The sequence below is a fragment of the Solea senegalensis genome, linkage group LG3 (genome assembly GCF_019176455.1).
Source record: "Solea senegalensis isolate Sse05_10M linkage group LG3, IFAPA_SoseM_1, whole genome shotgun sequence".
In the NCBI taxonomy this organism is placed as follows: domain Eukaryota; kingdom Metazoa; phylum Chordata; class Actinopteri; order Pleuronectiformes; family Soleidae; genus Solea; species Solea senegalensis.
The window spans coordinates 1,515,820-1,533,482 of record NC_058023.1 but is presented as its reverse complement, the minus strand read 5'-3'; the positions used below and the strand labels follow the sequence as shown (position 1 = coordinate 1,533,482).

At 43.8% G+C, this 17,663-nt stretch overlaps 1 protein-coding gene across 1 annotated transcript; it reads right to left on the bottom strand.

Moving 5' to 3' along the window:
- Positions 1-419: 419 nt before the first annotated feature.
- npy2rl (neuropeptide Y receptor Y2, like) lies at positions 420-15,899 on the bottom strand. The gene is made up of 6 exons (XM_044021083.1): positions 15,494-15,899; positions 5,628-5,837; positions 3,845-3,977; positions 2,630-2,795; positions 2,044-2,197; positions 420-1,685 (listed from the first exon to the last, which is right to left on the bottom strand). Exons 2-6 carry the CDS (start codon positions 5,787-5,789, stop codon positions 1,101-1,103), a joined length of 1,200 nt encoding a protein of 399 aa, XP_043877018.1. The 5' UTR covers positions 5,790-5,837; positions 15,494-15,899; the 3' UTR covers positions 420-1,100.
- Between the last annotated feature and the right edge of the window lie 1,764 nt (positions 15,900-17,663).

The window sequence follows — 17,663 nt, the reverse complement described above, 5'->3', positions numbered from 1 at the left end:
TCTGTAATCTGGATTAGATGCAGAAGAAACTTCAGATATCGTAGACTTAAGATGACGTAAATTTAGCAAAACAAAACTGAAGTTAGTAAACCGCTCACTCTCCCACACCAAAGCCCATAGAGAAAATCTGTGATTTTGACATCACAGCACACAGGAGTTGTTGATTCTCAGCTGCCTCCATCACTAAGTTCGAACGTCTTATTTGGTGAATTCGCCTTTTGAAATTCTTTCTTCAGATTGACCTCAGTGACACAAAGTGACCACACGAGGCAGCAGCAGACCAGCAGCTCCTGTGTCGCTGCAAGCAAAAATCAGTGATTTTCTCTATGGGCTTTGGTGTGAGAGAGTGAGCGGTTTACAAACGTCAGTTTCCTGTTGGAAAAGTCTGTCTCACAGTGAGATAAAGACGTGAACACGTTCTTAAGACATCGTAGACTTAAACTGACATAGATTTTTTTTTTTATTAAACTGGAGAATCCTGCGCTCGACATCAACATTTAAATCAGTGATAGCTCGCGGTTATTTTCAGAAACACCGACTCGTCCTCTGTGAGCAGAAACCTGCTGACGTGACGACAACACAGAGAAAAACAAGAAACAACAAAGAGAGAAAATAAACTTTTTGTTTTTTTCTCAAACATTCATGAGTGTTTTCACAGGAACATGCAGCAGCCTCCTCTTCCTCCTCCTCCTCTTCTTCCTCAACAAAAGTCTTTAAATCCAGACTGTTCTGGATTGGTCTGAGCGTCTTCATTGTCTCTTTAAATCCTCGAGTCCTCAAGTTCTTGAATCAGTTTTGAATCGAGGAGATGATTCTGAAAGTTTCCCTTTTGATTTTTCCCGGAAAGAAGCAGAAAATATCCGCAGCGAGGAAAGAAAAAAAAAGGTCTTTGAAGAGTGAGACGAGGTCGCGGACTGTGATTGGTCGAGCAGAACTTCTGTTGTTCGTCTTCTAATCCCCACTCGTCTATTTTTAGAGTTCTAAAACCTCGTCAATCCCTGTTGGCGTCGTTTCTATTTTCACTCTGATGCCGTTTGTTCTTTCTTTCTTCTTTTCTTTGCGTCCATCGTCGTGTGACTCTCACTCTTCCGCTCTCCTCCTCACACGTCGGTGGCATTCAGGCGCGTGGACACGACGTCCTGTGTTTCCAGCACTATCTTCTTCGCTCTCCCTCCTCCTCCTCCTCCTCCTCCTCTGACGGGGTGGATGCTGTCCAGCCGGCCGCTCCGCCCTCGCTCCCCCGCGCGGCGGCACTTGAAGACGGCGAGGAAGGCGGCGCGGTAGTTGCGGTTCATCCAGCCGTAGAGGAGCGGGTTGGCGAAGGTGGAGCACATGGCGACCACGTGGAAGACGGTGTAGAGCAGGCGGAAGTCGCGCATGTCCAGCACCGCGCTGTCGATGTCGGTGGCGAGCTGGAAGGCGTGGAACGGCAGCCAGCTGACGGCGAACACCACCACCATCGTCACCAGCATCTTCGTGGTCTTGCGGCGCCGGCGGTGGCGCTCGGAGCTGGCGGCGCCGCTGCCGGCGTTCTCCGCCGGGCTGACGTGTCCGCGCAGTTTGGACCAGATCCGCGCGTACGCGAAGGAGATGATGGAGAGCGGCAGGAAGTACTGAAGGATCAACATGGAGATGCTGTAGAAGGTTCCGTCAGTGCTTTTACCCGGCCACTTCTCTGTACACACCTGCACACACACACACACACACACACACGGAATAAACAACACACAAACATCTAAAATACACAAATGATTGTATTTTATTTGTTTGGATTTCACAGTGATGTGATGAGTTCCGAGGACGCCAATCATCAATCAACTCAGTAGCCAATCAGCAGGCAGCTCTCTAAGCCCCGCCCACGGTCGGAATCACAAACACAAGTGAAACAAACATCTACAGACACGACTGTGTCGGTGAGAGAGAGACAGAGAGAGAGACAGATGAAAGAGATGGAAAAGAGAGTGGGGATGAGCAGGAAGATCAAAGCGAGCGACCAGAAGGACTTGCAGGTGTGTGTGTGTGTGTGTGTGTGTGTGTGTGCACCTGTATACTGTGTCCAGGCTCCAGAGTGAAGGATCCGTATTCTCTGAAAATGGCCAGAGGACTGGCGAGGACGGCGCTGAGGACCCAGGTCAGAGCGATGACACCGAAACACACGTCCTTACGCATCCTGGTCTCCAGGTGATACACGATACACCTGCGACACACACACACACACCACAGGACAACTGTGTGAGATCAAGAATGAATAATGGATGAAGAAAAGAAAAGAGAGTTTTTTCTGTTCAGTGACAGAAGGTGAGAGGAGGAGACGAGGAAGGAAAGGAAAGAAGGGAAGGGAAAATGAGGGAAAGTAGGAGAAACGAGAGAAGAAAAATACAGTAAAAGAAAGAATGTGAGAAAAGGAGAGGAAAGGAGGACAGATATAAGGAATGAAAAGGAACAGGAATGTGGACATAAAAAATATTATATATATATATATAATAAATGTATTTCAAAAAGTTTTACTGTTATAAAAAAACGATCGCATAAAAATGTGTCAAAATAAAGTGTAGTAAAAAAACGTGCTGCCCTCTAGTGGACGTAGTGTTGGACACGTCAATGATGAACAACAACAAACCACGCCCACCTGTGTCTGTCCAGGGCGATGACGTTGAGCGTCACCGTGGAAACGTGCACGGCGAGTCCCTGCGCGTACGGCAACAGGAAACAGAGCGCGCTCCCAAACTTCCACTCCCCCTGCAGCGTGTAGACGAGCGTGAACGGGAGACACAGCGTGTTGACCAGGAGGTCAGCAGGAGGACAGACGGACAGAGGGACAGACCGAGGGACAGAGACAGACAGACAGACAGAGGGACAGAGAGGTCTGTCAGTAATGAACACACACACACGCACACACACACACACGCAGCTTCATCAGTTTGTCTTTGACCAGAACAAACGTGTGATGTCATCAATATTCACGTTACAATTATTCAAATTTAAATATGTCGTATGCAACATTTAAACGTGTGTGTGTGTGTGTGTGTGTGTGTGCGACCCTTCCCAGAACAACAAACACTGCAGGCCACACACACACGCACACACACGCACACACTTCTTCAAATCATTTCTTCTTCTCCTTGAATAAACTCATTTGTTGACAGCGTTTTCTCTCTGTCTGTCTCTCTCCCTGTCTCTCTCTCTCTCTGTTAGCTGTGCTCACAGCTGCACGGTGCACAGATTAAAGCACGAGGCCAAATGTTCATTTGAATCCCTCATGGACGCAGTCGCTGTCGTCGTCTCTTCAGATTAAAGTTTACGCCTGAAGGTCAAAATGTCACAGATAAAGAGATTAAAAAAAGAGATTTTTAACGTTTGCTGCGTTTGAACTGTGAAATAAAGTGTGAGTGTGTTCTTTTTCAGGTTTATGACACCAACGTAAATCAAATGCACCATGAATAAATGAATCGTCGCTTATTAATTGATTACTAAAATAATCGCCAACTTTTTTCATAATTTATTAAAGTGATAACCTTCACTTCAATGTGAATATTTTCTGGTTTCTTTGCTCCATAAAACAAAGAAATCATTTGAGAACATCTTAATTTCCACGTTTGACGTTTTACAAAACAAACAACAAATAATCATTCATCAAGAACAAAGTCCATGGTTAATGTTTCTATCTATGCTAGTTCATTTATCTATGTTAGCTAGTTATTTTACCTATGTTAGCTAGTTATTTTATCTATGTTAGCTAGTTATTTTATCTATGCTCGCTAGTTATTTTATCTATGCTAGCTAGTTCATTTATCTATGCTTGCTAATTGAAATAGCATGTGTGTGTGTGTGTGTGTACACATACCCACAGCCAGGTTAGCGATAAAGAAGTTGGTGACAGTTCGCAGAGTCTTAAAGCGATAGATGACGTAAATAACGAGAGAGTTTCCCAGAACCCCCAGCACGATGATGGTGCTGTAAGCCAGGATCAACACCACCTACAAACACAAACAAACAAAAATCAGTATCATCCACATGAAAGTCTATAAATTCCTGTTCTCTTGTAACAGATTATACACTGGGTACGGAAAGTATTTAGACCCCTTTAAATCTTTCACTCTTTGTGTCATTGCAGCCATTTTCTAAAATCAAAAAAGTTCATGTTATTTCTCATTAATGTACACTCAGCACCACATCTTGACAGAAAAAAAACAAAAATGTAGAAGATTTTGCAAATGTATCAAAAAAGAAAAAGTGAAATATCACATGGTCATAAGTATTCAGAGCCTTTGCTCAGTATTGAGTAGAAGCTCCTTTTGAGCTAGTACAGCCATGAGTCTTCTTGGATCCTCTCAAGTTCTCTCAGGTTGGATGGTGAACGTTGGTGGACAGCCATTTTCAGGTCCAGAGATGCTCAATTGGTTTAGGTCAGGGCTCTGGCTGGGCCAGTCAAGAATGGTCACAGAGTTGTTCCGAAGTCACTCCTTCATTATTTTAGCTGTGTGCTTAGGGTCATTGTCTTGTTGGAAGGTGAACCTTCGGCCCAGTCTGAGGTCCTGAGCACTCTGGAAGAGGTTTTCCTACAGGATATCTCTGTACTTGGCCACATTCATCTTTCATTCAATTGCAACCAGTCGTCCTGTCCCTGCAGCTGAAAAACACCCCCATAGCATGATGCTGCCACCACCATGATTCACTGTTGGGATTGTATTGGGCAGGTGATGAGCAGTGCTTGGTTTTCTTCACACATACCACTTAGTTAAATCTTGGTCTCATCAGACCAGAGAATCTTATTTCTCATAGTCTGGGAGTCCTTCATGTGTTTTTTGGCAAACTCTCTGCAGGCTTTCATATGTCTTGCACTGAGGAGAGGCTTCTGTGGGGCCACTCTGCCATAAAGCCCCGACTGCTGGAGGGCTGCAGTGATAGTGGACTTTATGGAACTTTCTCCCATCTCACTACTGCATCTCTGGAGCTCAGCCACAGTGATCTTTGGGTTCTTCTTCACCTCTCTCACCAAGGCTCTTCTCCCACGATTGCTCAGTTTAGCTGGACGGCCAGGTCTAGGAAGAGTTCTGGTCGTCCCAAACGTCTTCCATTTGATTATGGAGGCCACTGTGCTCTTAGGAACCTTGAGTGCTGCAGAAATTCTTTTGTAACCTTGGCCATAATTCTGTCTCTGAGCTCCTTGTGCAGTTCCTTCGACCTCATGATTCTCATTTGCTCTGACATTCACTGTGAGCTGTAAGGTCTTATATAGACAGGTGTGTGCCTTTCCTAATCAAGTCCAATCAGTTTAATTAAACACAGCTGGACTCCAATGAAGGAGCAGAACCATCTCAAGAACAATCAGAAGAAATGGACAGCATGTGAGTTAAATATGAGTGTCACAGAAAAGGCTCTGAATACTTATGACCATGTGATATTTCAGTTTTTCTTTTTTAATAAATTTGCAAAAATTTCTACATTTCTGTTTTTTTTCTGTCAAGATGTGGTGCTGAGTGAACATTCATGAGAAATAACATGAACTTTTTTGATTTTAGCAAATGGCTGCAATGAAACAAAGAGTGAAAAATTTAAAGGGGTCTGAATACTTTCCGTACCCACTGTATACTACTACTACTAATAATAATAATAACAATGTTTACCTGCACGCTCAGCAGTCTGATCGGATCCTCCGGCAACGATGGCGGGAGGGCGCCGGCGTCGCGGTCATAGTCTCGGTAACCGTAGCTACCGGGTTTGACGGTGGATGGGAGCCGGAGGCGGGGTCCGTCCTGCGTTTGGTTAGCTGTGGTGAACGCCTCCATGTCCGATCACATGTGCACTAGCACTGCTGTCATTTCACACTCGCTAACCTGGAACAGACGGACACACAGGTGAGACACGGTGTGACACCACATACTGGCCACTAGGGAGCAGAGTGCTGCCGTTTTTGGACTTTGAGCAGCTGGTCTACTACTGCCTCGTGTGGCCACTTTGTGTCACTGAGGGAAATCTGAATGAAGAATTTCACAAAATAACACATATAAACTTAGTGACGGCGACAGCAGTGGATCAACGACTGTGTGCTGTGACGTTACAATCACTCATTTTGTCTTTGGTGTGGGAGAGTGAGTGGTTTACAAACTTCAGTTTCCTGTTGGAATGGAATGAAACATGTTTACGTGAACTTGTGTTACATTAAGTGGCTAAAATATGCTCTGTTTTCATAGGGGGCGCTCTTATCACAATTCTCAGACCCCTTTACTGTGATTTTTGTTGCCAAACACTTTTGTGGATTTTTCCCAGTCATCATTGAGATTCAGTGGACGGGGCAACCCATGGCTAAGTGGAAAGGGAACTTGTGACCGCAGGATTGATTACTCAGGTGGGTGACATCAGGAAGGGCATCCGGCATAAAACCCCTGGACAGGAAGAAGTTAGTTGTTAGTTATTAGAGTCCGAGTGATTAACGGGGTCAATCCAAAGAGCAGCAGATGTTTGAGAAGTCGAGAGTAATTTAATCAGAGCGGTCTCTGAGGCGTGAGCCTGAGCGACCCGGACAGAAACAAAGGTTAATGATCCTCCTCTGATGACGGCCCACAACGTTCGTCTAAGCGCTCTCCTCCCGCTCCTCGCTGCGCTCTGACGATTTCTGTCAGACTCTGTGAGTCCGGAGGGGAAGTGGAGCGGAGCGCGATAACGAGGGAGGAAGCTGCGGATGAGAGTCAATCCTGCACTTTTCCAGGAACGTGGTTGTGTGCTTTTATTTAACCTTGTACTGCAGGTTGTCCGACGACAGTGTTACCATGACGACAATCAAGTTAAAAGGGGTTAAAAGGTTCAATGTCATCTTTTCTTAAAAATACTAGAAAACTGTTAGCTAATATTGTGTTTTGTAATATTTATGTCATAAAATGGTTTGTGCAACGTTAGGAATAAAAGATTTTTACTCATTGATGCCTGAATAAACCCAATCAAAGTAATTAATTAAGTGAAATTAAGTATTAAGTTACTAGCTACTAGACAGGTTTAGCATTATCAAGTTAGTTAGCTATAAGCCAAGTAAGCTAATAGACAACATACAGTAAAAAAATCAATAGAAAAACAAAAGCAGACACAAATTGTTGCTTTTATTGAGCTTAGCGATGCCTTTTTTTTTTGGACATTCATAGCAACATTTGGTAATATAGGACTTTCTTTTGTAACATTAGCAACAAGTTAATTTTACAAACGTCTGTCACTGATTCCATAAACTTTTCAATCTTTTTTTAGGCCTAATTTGTAAAATGTCTAGTTCTTTGCAAACAACGTCGTCCTTTCTGTTCAAGGAGACAGATTTTGTTACAGCTATGTTTATACATCATATATGTATTTGTTTTTTTTTGTTTTCATGCATTTTTTGAGTCATTCTCTTTGAGCTCATCCGTCATGAACGTCTTCCTAATTCCAAGTGACGGATTTTAAAAATACGTCTTCCTAATTCCAGCAATTGATCGCAGAACAAAGTGAGTCTCGGATGTTTCCACAAACAGAGGACGAGGACCAGCTTGTAAACCGCATTTCAGTCCCCAGTGAACTGAACCCGTCGATGATAATGTTGTCACACCACTACCCCTTTGAGGATGAAGCTGACCTCTGACCCCACGCCACAGTCAACCCATCTCAGAAAGGTGAATTCACCGCAAATTCCCCGATCTTTTGTGACCTGAATGAGAAGCAAATTGTGTCATAGCGAGCGAGCATGAGCCGTGCGAAGCTGCAGGTGCTGTAAATTTAATCAGAGTGGAGAGCAGCGGCCCTGATGGCAGCACGACAACAGTCGGCCTTACATTCCCACCCAAACTACTAATGGACACAGAGAGATAAGTCAGAGAATGTTGAGTCGTCGTGTTTTTCCCAAACGACGACGTTTTGTAAGTGAATTTTTGGAATGATTGTGAAAAACAACATAAACACTTTAACAATGTTGAAACTCTGGTGTTCTTCCAGGCCATTTTCAAAGCTTTTCAGACACGTACAGTGTTTGAATTATTAAAACAAATCAGAGCCGAGAGAATAAGAAGGGATGAAATATTTAAAACTGTGTGAGGAGCTCATCCTCTGAGGCCAAAGAGCTTCTTCAAATCATTGTCCTGCCAGTCAAAGGGCTTAGCTTAACGGCACGCAGTCGTCCTCGGAGCGCCATGTGTCAGCAAATCCAGGAACTTCGACACCAGAACAGTCCGATCATCCACGAGCGACTCCAACTCTGCAGCTCATTGTTTTGGTTTTTTGTAGCTCATATTTCACAAAGAGAGTGAAGCAACCCATGGCCTAGTGGAAAGGGAACTTGACTTGCCGGTTCAAATCCCATCAGCTCGAGGACTTGGTTACTTCCGAGTAATACCTAATGGGTACTCAATACCCAGAAGGAGAAGCTGCTTGGGAGGGGGTAAAAGTGCTGGGACAGAAGTTGCTTTTGAAAGAGCTGGGTTTTCAAGAGCTTCGTAAAGACAGACAGGGCCGCCCCTGTTCTGGGAGCGCTCGGTAGGTCATTCCACCAGCGTGGAACGACACATGAAAAGACTCTGGATTGTCTCATGTGGGGTGTTGGCACTGCCAGACGACAATCATTTGATGAATGAAGTCGTCGAGGGCCCTCAACCTGAATCCCAAAAGGTCTTGGGTACTTCCGAATAGTACCTCATGGGTACCCAATACCACTGCTTCCCTTTTGTTTGCGTTTCCATTAGGAATAGTATGGAAACTTTATTAGTTTTAGCCCCAACAGTTCCATTTTTCAGGAACCCTTTCCTCAGGGTACCAGAGCAATGGTTCGGTACTGCACGGGTGGAGCTAGACCCGCGACAGTCGGCTGAATGGGCGACGGTGTCCTTGAACCGTTGTTGTCACACTGCTACAATGCTATGCTATAACACCACACTACCTAACAAGTAAAGATACTGTTCTCAGTCGAAATACGAGCTTGACCGAGGGCTTTACTGTTCCAAACCGCACCACGATGGAAACACGCCAATTGACTGGGTTAATTGGACACTCTAAATGGACCACAAGTGCCGGTCCCAAGCCGGGATCAATGCAGTTTGGCATCCGGAGTAGAAATAATCTCTGCCAAATCAAATACATGGATCACTGACAGAAAAAAAAGTATCTGCTTGAAGCCTTGAGAGGGAGGAGCCAAAAGGACCAGGTGGGTAAGTCAGAGCTAAAAGGAGACTAAAATCACTGATTTTCTCTATGGGCTTTGGTGTGGGAGAGAAAGCGTTGCACCTGCTTTCATCATTGATTCATTTATTGATCATTGATTGTTAGCATCTGTCTGAGCCTGGTATATTCTAGATTTTCAAACGCTTTTCTTTTCTAACAGCAAGCAGATGAAGGCAGCTGTAGTTTTCCCAGACTGATCGTCTGGAATCATCGCTCCGACACTAATCCTCAGGCTGCTGAGCCTTAAAGTGTCAGAGCAGACGATTCACACCTGGATCAAAGCTGCAGACGTTCACCAAAGTGTCTCGTTTTCATGTTTTATCGTTTTCTGCTTCACGGCTCCAGATAATCAGCCGCCAGTCAAACACTGTGGACACATTTCCTTTCCTCAGATTCTCTTTTCTTCTACACGTCTAGATAATTAGAATTTTAAAATAACAATTTTGTTTGATGTTTTTTTTTTTGGATTTGCAAAAAAATGACTTGGTAACGTTACAAACATTAACATAACAAATAACATGTTGTTTGGTCAATGTTAATAAAAGACGAAAATCTTGTGCATACTGAGTTAACAAATGAGCTCATTTGTAATATTCCAAAAAGAGTTACCTCTTAGGAAACAAAGGAATGTCCTCACAAAAACACATTTGTTCTCGTTACAATAACAGTGTTGCTAATGTTACCATAGATTTTTGGAAAAGCTACAAAGTTACAAAATGTTGCAAAAAAAAAAGAAGAAACATTAGTAAAAATACTGAGATTTTCTTAAATTCATCGTGTGGGGTGACTTAATGTTCGTAACGGCACAGAAAATATCTACCAGCTACTAAAAAAAGATACATCAGTCAGTCAGAGAGCACTTCCTGTTTCGTGGCGAATGGTAGAAATTTGTGAGACAAATTTTCACCTTTGATGTGTCGAGTACAAATTTGCGTGGGTTTTTTTATGTTGGTACGACAAACACGCGGACAAGTTTGCTAATTTACGTGGGGTGCAAATCGCAAAAATGGATGCCAAAAATTCCAACTGGCCTGACTTCCTGTTGAGTTGAGGCCATGGCGACTTTTTTGTTTGTCTTGGTCTATAACATCTTCACACCAAGTTTAGGGAAATTTAGAGGAACTCAATTTTGCCTCTGTTTTCACCTTAGAGGGCGCCCTTGAGCAATGCAAGATGTTAACGCCCTCAAAAATGACCGCGAAGCCACGGATAGAATAATAATCTGAAGGAAAACGATCGGCTCCCCACACGAGTTTGTGTTTCGACATTTTTGAAACGTTACAAAAAATTACAAAATGACAGTTTGTGTGAGTGACGCTTCATTTGTGCTGAGTCATGACTTTAACCTGACTTTAACATTTTTTAACTTTAAGTTTTTGTTGTTGTTAACTTCAAACACGTTCCCCTCCATCGCCTCCATTATTAAATAACTCAAATCTCTTTACTCATTTATTGACGTCAAATGTCAGGTAATGACTTTTTCATTAGTCTTCGTGTTTTCTCTCTCTAACCTGCAGCTCCTGACATTTGACGACGACACAGACGGTGAGCGAGTGAATGTTGAGCTGCTCCTCGGGTCACGAGGTAGAAAAACAGAGAAGTAATTACGCCGTTGTTTTTTGTTTGTTTTTTTGAGTCGTGATCAAACCCGACGCTCGCTCTCGATCAATTCTTAATCAGCAGGTTTCTGTCACTGCTCGGAGTTTAACGAGCCGCTCCACGTCTGTCCTGACGCTTTTATCTCCCTGTCCTTTCTCTCTCTCTCTCTCTCTTCACCATCTGTCCTTTCACCGCCAGGCGCCGGAAAAGTTGCCATGATTTCAAAACTGCAGGCGTCAACTAATCGCTCATCTGAGCAGAATTTACAACCTCGAGGTTTGAAGATAATAAAAATAATAATAATAAAAGACCAGATGGCTGCGACCAGCTGATCTAAAATGGCTGAGGTCAGTAAATAATTATAGACGCTGTTTATGTGAAGCCCATACAGAACCCCATAGAGAAAACCAGTGATTTTAACATCACAGCACACAGGAGTTGTTGATCCACTGCTGCCTCCATCACTAACTTTTAATGTCTTCTTTTGCCAGATTTGGCTTTTGAAACCTTTTGTTCAGATTTACCTCAGTGACACAAAGTGACCACACGAGGCAGCAGCAGCAGACCAGCAGCTCCTGTGTCCCCGTGAGCTAAAATCACTGATTTTCTCTATGAGGTTTGGTGTGGGAGAGTGAGTGGTTCACACGTCTGTTTCCTGTAGTGTTAGACGTGCAAATGAATGTTTCATGCCGTTTTTTTCGGCCTGTTCTTGTTGTCTCCGCCCACCCCTGCGCTGCTGCTGTATACACGCAAACGCTCCCTCAGTCAGGTCTGACAGAGTAATGAGAATAAATCCTGCTACTGCTGCTGCTGCTGCTGCTGCTGCTCAGGCAGGACGAGGACAAAAATAGAGAGAGGAGCTGCAAAGTGACTGGGATGGAAGTGAGAAAATGGGGCAGTGAATAAATCAGTGGCAGGTGATGCACAGATAAACGGAGAGAGAGAACGAGAGGAAAACCTGTGAATAAGAGCACGAGCGCGGAGTCGTCCCCTACAATAGTCCAACTGATGATCATGTTGTTGTTAATATGTGTAAATGACTCTCACTCCGCTCACTCTCCCACACCAAACTCCATAGAGAAAACCAGTGATTTAAGCTCGCGTGGACACAGGAGCTGCTGGTGTACTGCTGCCTCGTGTGGTCACTTTGTGTCACTGACGTAAATTTAACTGAAGGATTTCGAATGAGAAATTCACAAAAATAAGACATTTGAACTCAGTGATGGAGGCAGCAGTGGATCAACAACTGTGTGTTGTGACGTTAAAATCACTGATTTTCTCTATGGGGTTTGGTGTGGGAGAGTTCATTTATGCCATTGAATTCATATTTATGTGGCGTAGATGATGAATAAATGTAATAAAGACATGCAGCAATGAGTTTTACGTTTGTTTTCAGCATCAAAGAAGAGTCTCACACACACACACACACACACACACACTCATTAATTCTTCACCTCAGATGTTAGACAGCTGGAAAATACAGAGTTGTGTGTGTGTGTGTGTCAGTATATATGTACTTATTAAAACACTGCAGGCCATATGGCTAATAGTGTGTGTGTCTGTGTACTTGTATTCATATCTTTGTGAGGTCCAAAAAATACATACAAACCTTTAAAGTGCTTTTTTCAGGGTTAAGACCTGGTTTTAGGGTCAGGGTCAGAATTGGGTTTAGGTTAAGGTTAAGGTAAGGCTTAAGGTAAGGGTTAGTAAGGGAATGCATTATGTCAATGGTGTGTCCTCACTTAGGTCTAAAAAGAGGTGTGTGTGTGTGTGTGTGTGTGTGTGTGTGTGTGTGTAATAGGTTGTTAAGGCGTATGAACATAATATTTTACGACTGAATGTTCTTCAAGACTAACTTCAATAAAACGTCTGCTTTAATTAATTCCCCTGCAGTGTGTGTGTGTGTGTGTGTGTGTGTGTGTGTGTGTGTGTTCCTGCATTTATCACCTCTTATGGACCATAAACACTGACTTTGTCAGGACCAGTAGAGTCCTCATGGAGACCAAAAGCTGGTCCTAATGAGGCAGAACTTCATTTTGTGAGGCACTGGTTAAGGTTAAGGGCTAAGTGTGGTTAAGGTTAAGGGCAAAGTGTGGTTAAGGTTAAGGGCTAAGTGTGCTTAAGGTTAAGGTTAAAGTTAATGTTAGTGATAAAACTAGAAATGAATGGAAGTCAACAGAAGAACAGTTGTGCAAATATTGGGGGTGTAGCTTTGAGCACAGAGATTATGGGAGGGGCCAGGACATATGAGTATCTGTGTTGCTATGGTTACGGTCATGATTTCCTGAGATGCAGGGAGTTAGCGAGAGTGTTTAGTAATGGATTATACGTCAAATTGAAGCATGTGTTTCATTGTAGACTCAAAGATAACGTAGCCGTTTCGATCGCTAATGTTAGATTAAAGAGTTCGAGTTTCACCTTAGCCACAACTAAGTGGACGCTAAGTAGCGGGCTAACATTTAAGACACGTGTCTATGTAATACCTCTTAGTTGTTGTCTTTGTTGTAGCAGATTTTGCGGCTGACGTTAGCGAGACTGCTACACGTAGCACGACGCTAACAAGTAAAACCACGATTAAAAGACAACGCAGTTTTCTATTGACATCAGACATTTGTGTGTCTTTAAGTGCTTCTTTTGTGTCTTTTTCTTGTTGTTTTTGTGTCTTGTCGTTGTTGTTCTGTCTCTATTGTCTCGTTCTTGTCGTCCCCTCTGGACTCTTCACACACAAGGACAGAAGTCGCCTCACTCACTGGAATGAGAATGTTTTTTGTTTTTTTTTAAACATGATTTTCACTGTTACGGCAGGTCCTTAAAGGCATCACATTCATGTGTGTGTGTGTGAGCAGGTCCTTAAAGGCATCACATTTGTGTGTGTGTGTGTGAGAGAGAAAATAATTCATTTTAATAATTCACCCTCACGTCTTCTGCCTTCTGTTTGTGAGTCTTTTCTGATTCAGTCGTGTTGATGGACACGAAGGAGGGCGGAGCTAAAGAGCAAAAGCTTTTTTGCCTGGAGGCGAAAAGTTGTGTGATAACGCTGAGCTGCCAACAGTCATTATATCACTGTGTGTGTGTGTGTGTGTGTGTGTGTGACACCCTGCGTTTATAAGTGTACGACATCTGTAGCCACCGCACACTCATTAGTGGGCGAGAGACATCGACAGAATGAAGCGGAGAGAGAGAGAAAACAGCTGATTCCTCACTTGGTGTGTTTCTACATCCTGAATCCTGGTGTGTGTGTGTGTACACACTCCACAGTAGGGGGTGGGGGTGGGGGGAGTGGCCATTAAACGGAGGCGAGGCTCAGTTGCCGTGGGAGATCTCTGGCCGTTTTCATTATGTAAGCGTTCTAATGGACTCCGCTTTCAGGCGTCTACAGAACACAGCTAGGCAAGGAGGAGGAGTAGGAGGCGGGGCCTGAGCACTCCAAAAACTGTCCAGAAACAAAATTTAAATATTGTCCTGAATTGTGCAGCGTTTTTTAACTCAAATAAATCAACAAATATTAGAATTTACACAGTTTAACGAGAATCGCTGAGGCCGACCCTTTGTAACAAACATTAAGAGTTTAAATACGAAGAATGAACAGATTTGAGTCACTAGCGTCACTAAATTGCGCCGACTTAAGCGTCAGAAAAGATTAAACTACTATACTTGGTTTTTATTTTCTTTATTTTTGTCATGTTGGTTGAAATAAACCAGCAGAGTGTTCGATTCTATGCAGATGACATTTCGGTGTACGCGTCCTTTAAAAAGCCTAAATTGTATCACAGTGTATTGTGAGCTAAATGTTCGGCATTTAAAAACCTTTGTTCCGATTGACCTCAGTGACACAAAGTGACCACACGAGGCAGCAGTAGACCAGCAGCTCCTGTGTCCCCGCGAGCTTAAATCACTGATTTTCTCTATGGGCTTTGGTGTGGGAGAGTGAGTGGTTTACAAACCTGTTGGAAAAGTCTGTCTCACAGTGAAGATAAAGACGTGAACATGTTCTTAAAACATCGTAGACTTAATCTGACACTTTTTTCTGTGACAGTTTCCACACACCAGGAACAATGTGCAGAGGACGAGACATAAAACGATCAGTTAGAGAAGTGGGTCACCAGCTGTCGGCTCGGAGGAACACGCGTCTCCTCGTTTGGCCTCTGATGAGATTTTGGTTTTCTGTCCTCGGATCACATCAGGACACAATCTGGACCTGAGCGAGGACTTTTGTTCGGTTTCTATAAACCACAGGAGACGTCTCAGACTCACACGTCTTCAAACACGCGTGTTTGTGTGGAGGAGGCGCACAAAAACAGGAAGTCGGTCCCCGAGTTACTTCCAAGTTTCAAAATAAAGTGAGGACATTTAATGTGTGGACAGTGAGGACATTTGGAGGGAGGATGGCGACATGTTGGCGTTATAGGACGAGGTCTCTGACAGGGTTAGTTGTGGTTAAGGTGAGGGACAGCGTTGTGTCCGTGTGTCCTGCTGCAAAATGTCTCCTAAAAAATGGAAATGGTGAATTTTTCCACTTCCTGTTTGACAAAATCATCACATGATGAAAATGTTAATATTTACATAAAAACATGTTTGTTTGTTTGTTTGTTTTTTAATAATACAAAAATGACCAGCAGAGTCCAAAACCTGGTCCTAATGAGACAGAACCTCATCTTCTGAGGAACTAGGAAGTTTAGTTTTAAATTTAGTGTATGTGTGTGCGTGCGTGTGTGACACTGACCTCTCCACGGAGCTGCTGGTCTCGCGGCTGTCCTCTGTCCCCGCGCAGAGCCATAAAGACTACAATCCACGCGGAGCCTCCAGTGTGTGTGTGTGTGTCTGTGATCCAGGAAATAATAAATTGTCCACAGCAGTTCCGCGCGCGCTGACATCCACGCCGCCGCACGCGTGCCACAGCGCCTGGGTGGGCTGTCCTTGTCCCCGCTGACGGAGGGAGCCGAGGAATCCCGAAGCTGCGGAGAAACAGCGAAACAGTCCAGAGACAGAAGAGGAGACAGGTCCTCCACCTCCGTGTCCTCGCTCTGTGCGCTCTGGACACTGGAGTGAAGCGATTTACGCACGGCGCGTGAATGAAGAGAGGGATGAGGGTAGGAGGAGGACTGAGGGAGGAAGAGGAGGGAAAGTGGTGAAGGTGAAGAGGAACAGGAGAGGGAAGAAAATGGTGTCCTCAGTTTATGTCAGAAAAACACACACGCAGAGAGAGAGAGGGAGAGAGATGTTAAAGGAATGCTCTCTCTCTCCTTCAGCTGTGTGTGTGTGTGTGTGTGTGTGTGTGTGTGTGTGTGTGTCACTGTTAGACAGACTTTTCCAACAGGAGTGAAGTGAACTTTGTAAAGTCACTCACTCTCCCACACCAAACCCCATAGAGAAAATCAGTGATTTTAGCTCATGGGACACAGGATCTGCTGGTCCACTGCTGCCTCGTGTGGTCACTTTGTGTCACTGAAGTAAATCTGATCAAAGGATTTTAAATGCCAAATTGACAAAATAGTAACTAGTAAGTGAACTAGTAAGTGATCAACAACTCCTGTGTGCTGCGATGTTAAAATCACTGATTTTCTCTGTGGGCTTTGGTGTGGGAGAGTGAGTGGTTTACAAACTGCAGTTTCCTGTTGTTAAAGTGTGTCTAACAGTGAGATAAAGATATCTCTGACACTGATTATCAGTTTAGCTGAAAATCAGTGTTTTCTACTCGTTCTCAGCAGCAGGGGGCGCTCACTGTACCTCATACATGCACACATCAAAACAACCAAACTGTTTTTCAGCTGAACTCAAACACAGTGAGAACATTTTCATTTTCAGGAAGTGGATTTCAAATTAAAGGTCACAGTCTGTGTGTGTGTGTGTGATTATAAAGACGATCGATAACTTTATATAAAGACAATCAGTTTCATTGGCCTGTTACATCATCACAGTCTGTTGCATCATGGGAAACAATATGTCGTTGATTCTGCCATCACTGCTGCTTTTTAAATGAACACACACAAACACACACAGACAGACACACACTCACAGTCATGAGTGCTACAGTGAACAAACGTCTCACACCATCAGTCAACATCCTTGTCTCAACACGCGACATCTTCACGCCTGCACTGCACAAGCTCTTCTGAACACACACACACACACACACACACACGACTGCCTAATGTAAATTGTGACTCCGGGCGAGCGCGCGCGGCTGGTGGATGCCACATTCTTCATATTCAAGTGTTTCAGCCTTTTATTTTGAAAGGACTACATGGCAGCGCTAACTCTGACACCCACACACAAACTCTCTCTCTCACACACACACACACAGAGGATTTCTGTGATTGCTTTAATATCCAACTGTCAGTGCAACTGAACTTCATGTCACACAGTTGTCATGACACTGTGTGTGTGTCTGTGTGTGTGTGTGTGTGTGTCTGTGTGTGTGTGTGTGTGTGTGTAAAGTGCATCAGGAAACTTAGTGACGGTTTATTTTTGTCACTGTGTGTTTGATTCTTTTCAAGCGTCTCTGTAATGAAGCTGCCAGTCAGAGAGCAGGATTAAAAAAAACACAAGAAGAAGAAGAAGACGAAGAAGACGAAGATTAAGAACAAGATGAAGAGACTCAGGACAGAGCTTTCTGCAGGGGGCGCTACAGAGAGAAAACATGTTACTAACGTTACCAAAAAGATATGTTACCTTTTTTATTAATGTAACAAAATGTGGACACATGGACATGTGGACAGCATGTAGACACCGAGGAAGAGGACAAACGTCCACCATCAGACTCGTTACAGCTGCGTTTTATAACTGAACCCGATCAATTTTCACTTTCACTCGTCATTGATCAGCTCAGTTCGATCGGATCCCTCCGGTAATCACTGTCCTCTTTTGTTGACTTTGTCTTCAAATCCACATTC

Bases quoted from the DNA above. Each gene is read 5' to 3' on its own strand.
- npy2rl (XM_044021083.1), bottom strand. From the start codon at position 5,789: ATGGAGGCGTTCACCACAGCTAACCAAACGCAGGACGGACCCCGCCTC. The intron at 3,978-5,627 runs GTAAACATTGTT...TTGTGTTTGTAG, and splicing joins TCAGACTGCTGAGCGTGCAG to GTGGTGTTGATCCTGGCTTA. The intron at 2,796-3,844 runs GTATGTGTACAC...TCTGTCCTCCTG, and splicing joins TATCGCTAACCTGGCTGTGG to CTGACCTCCTGGTCAACACG.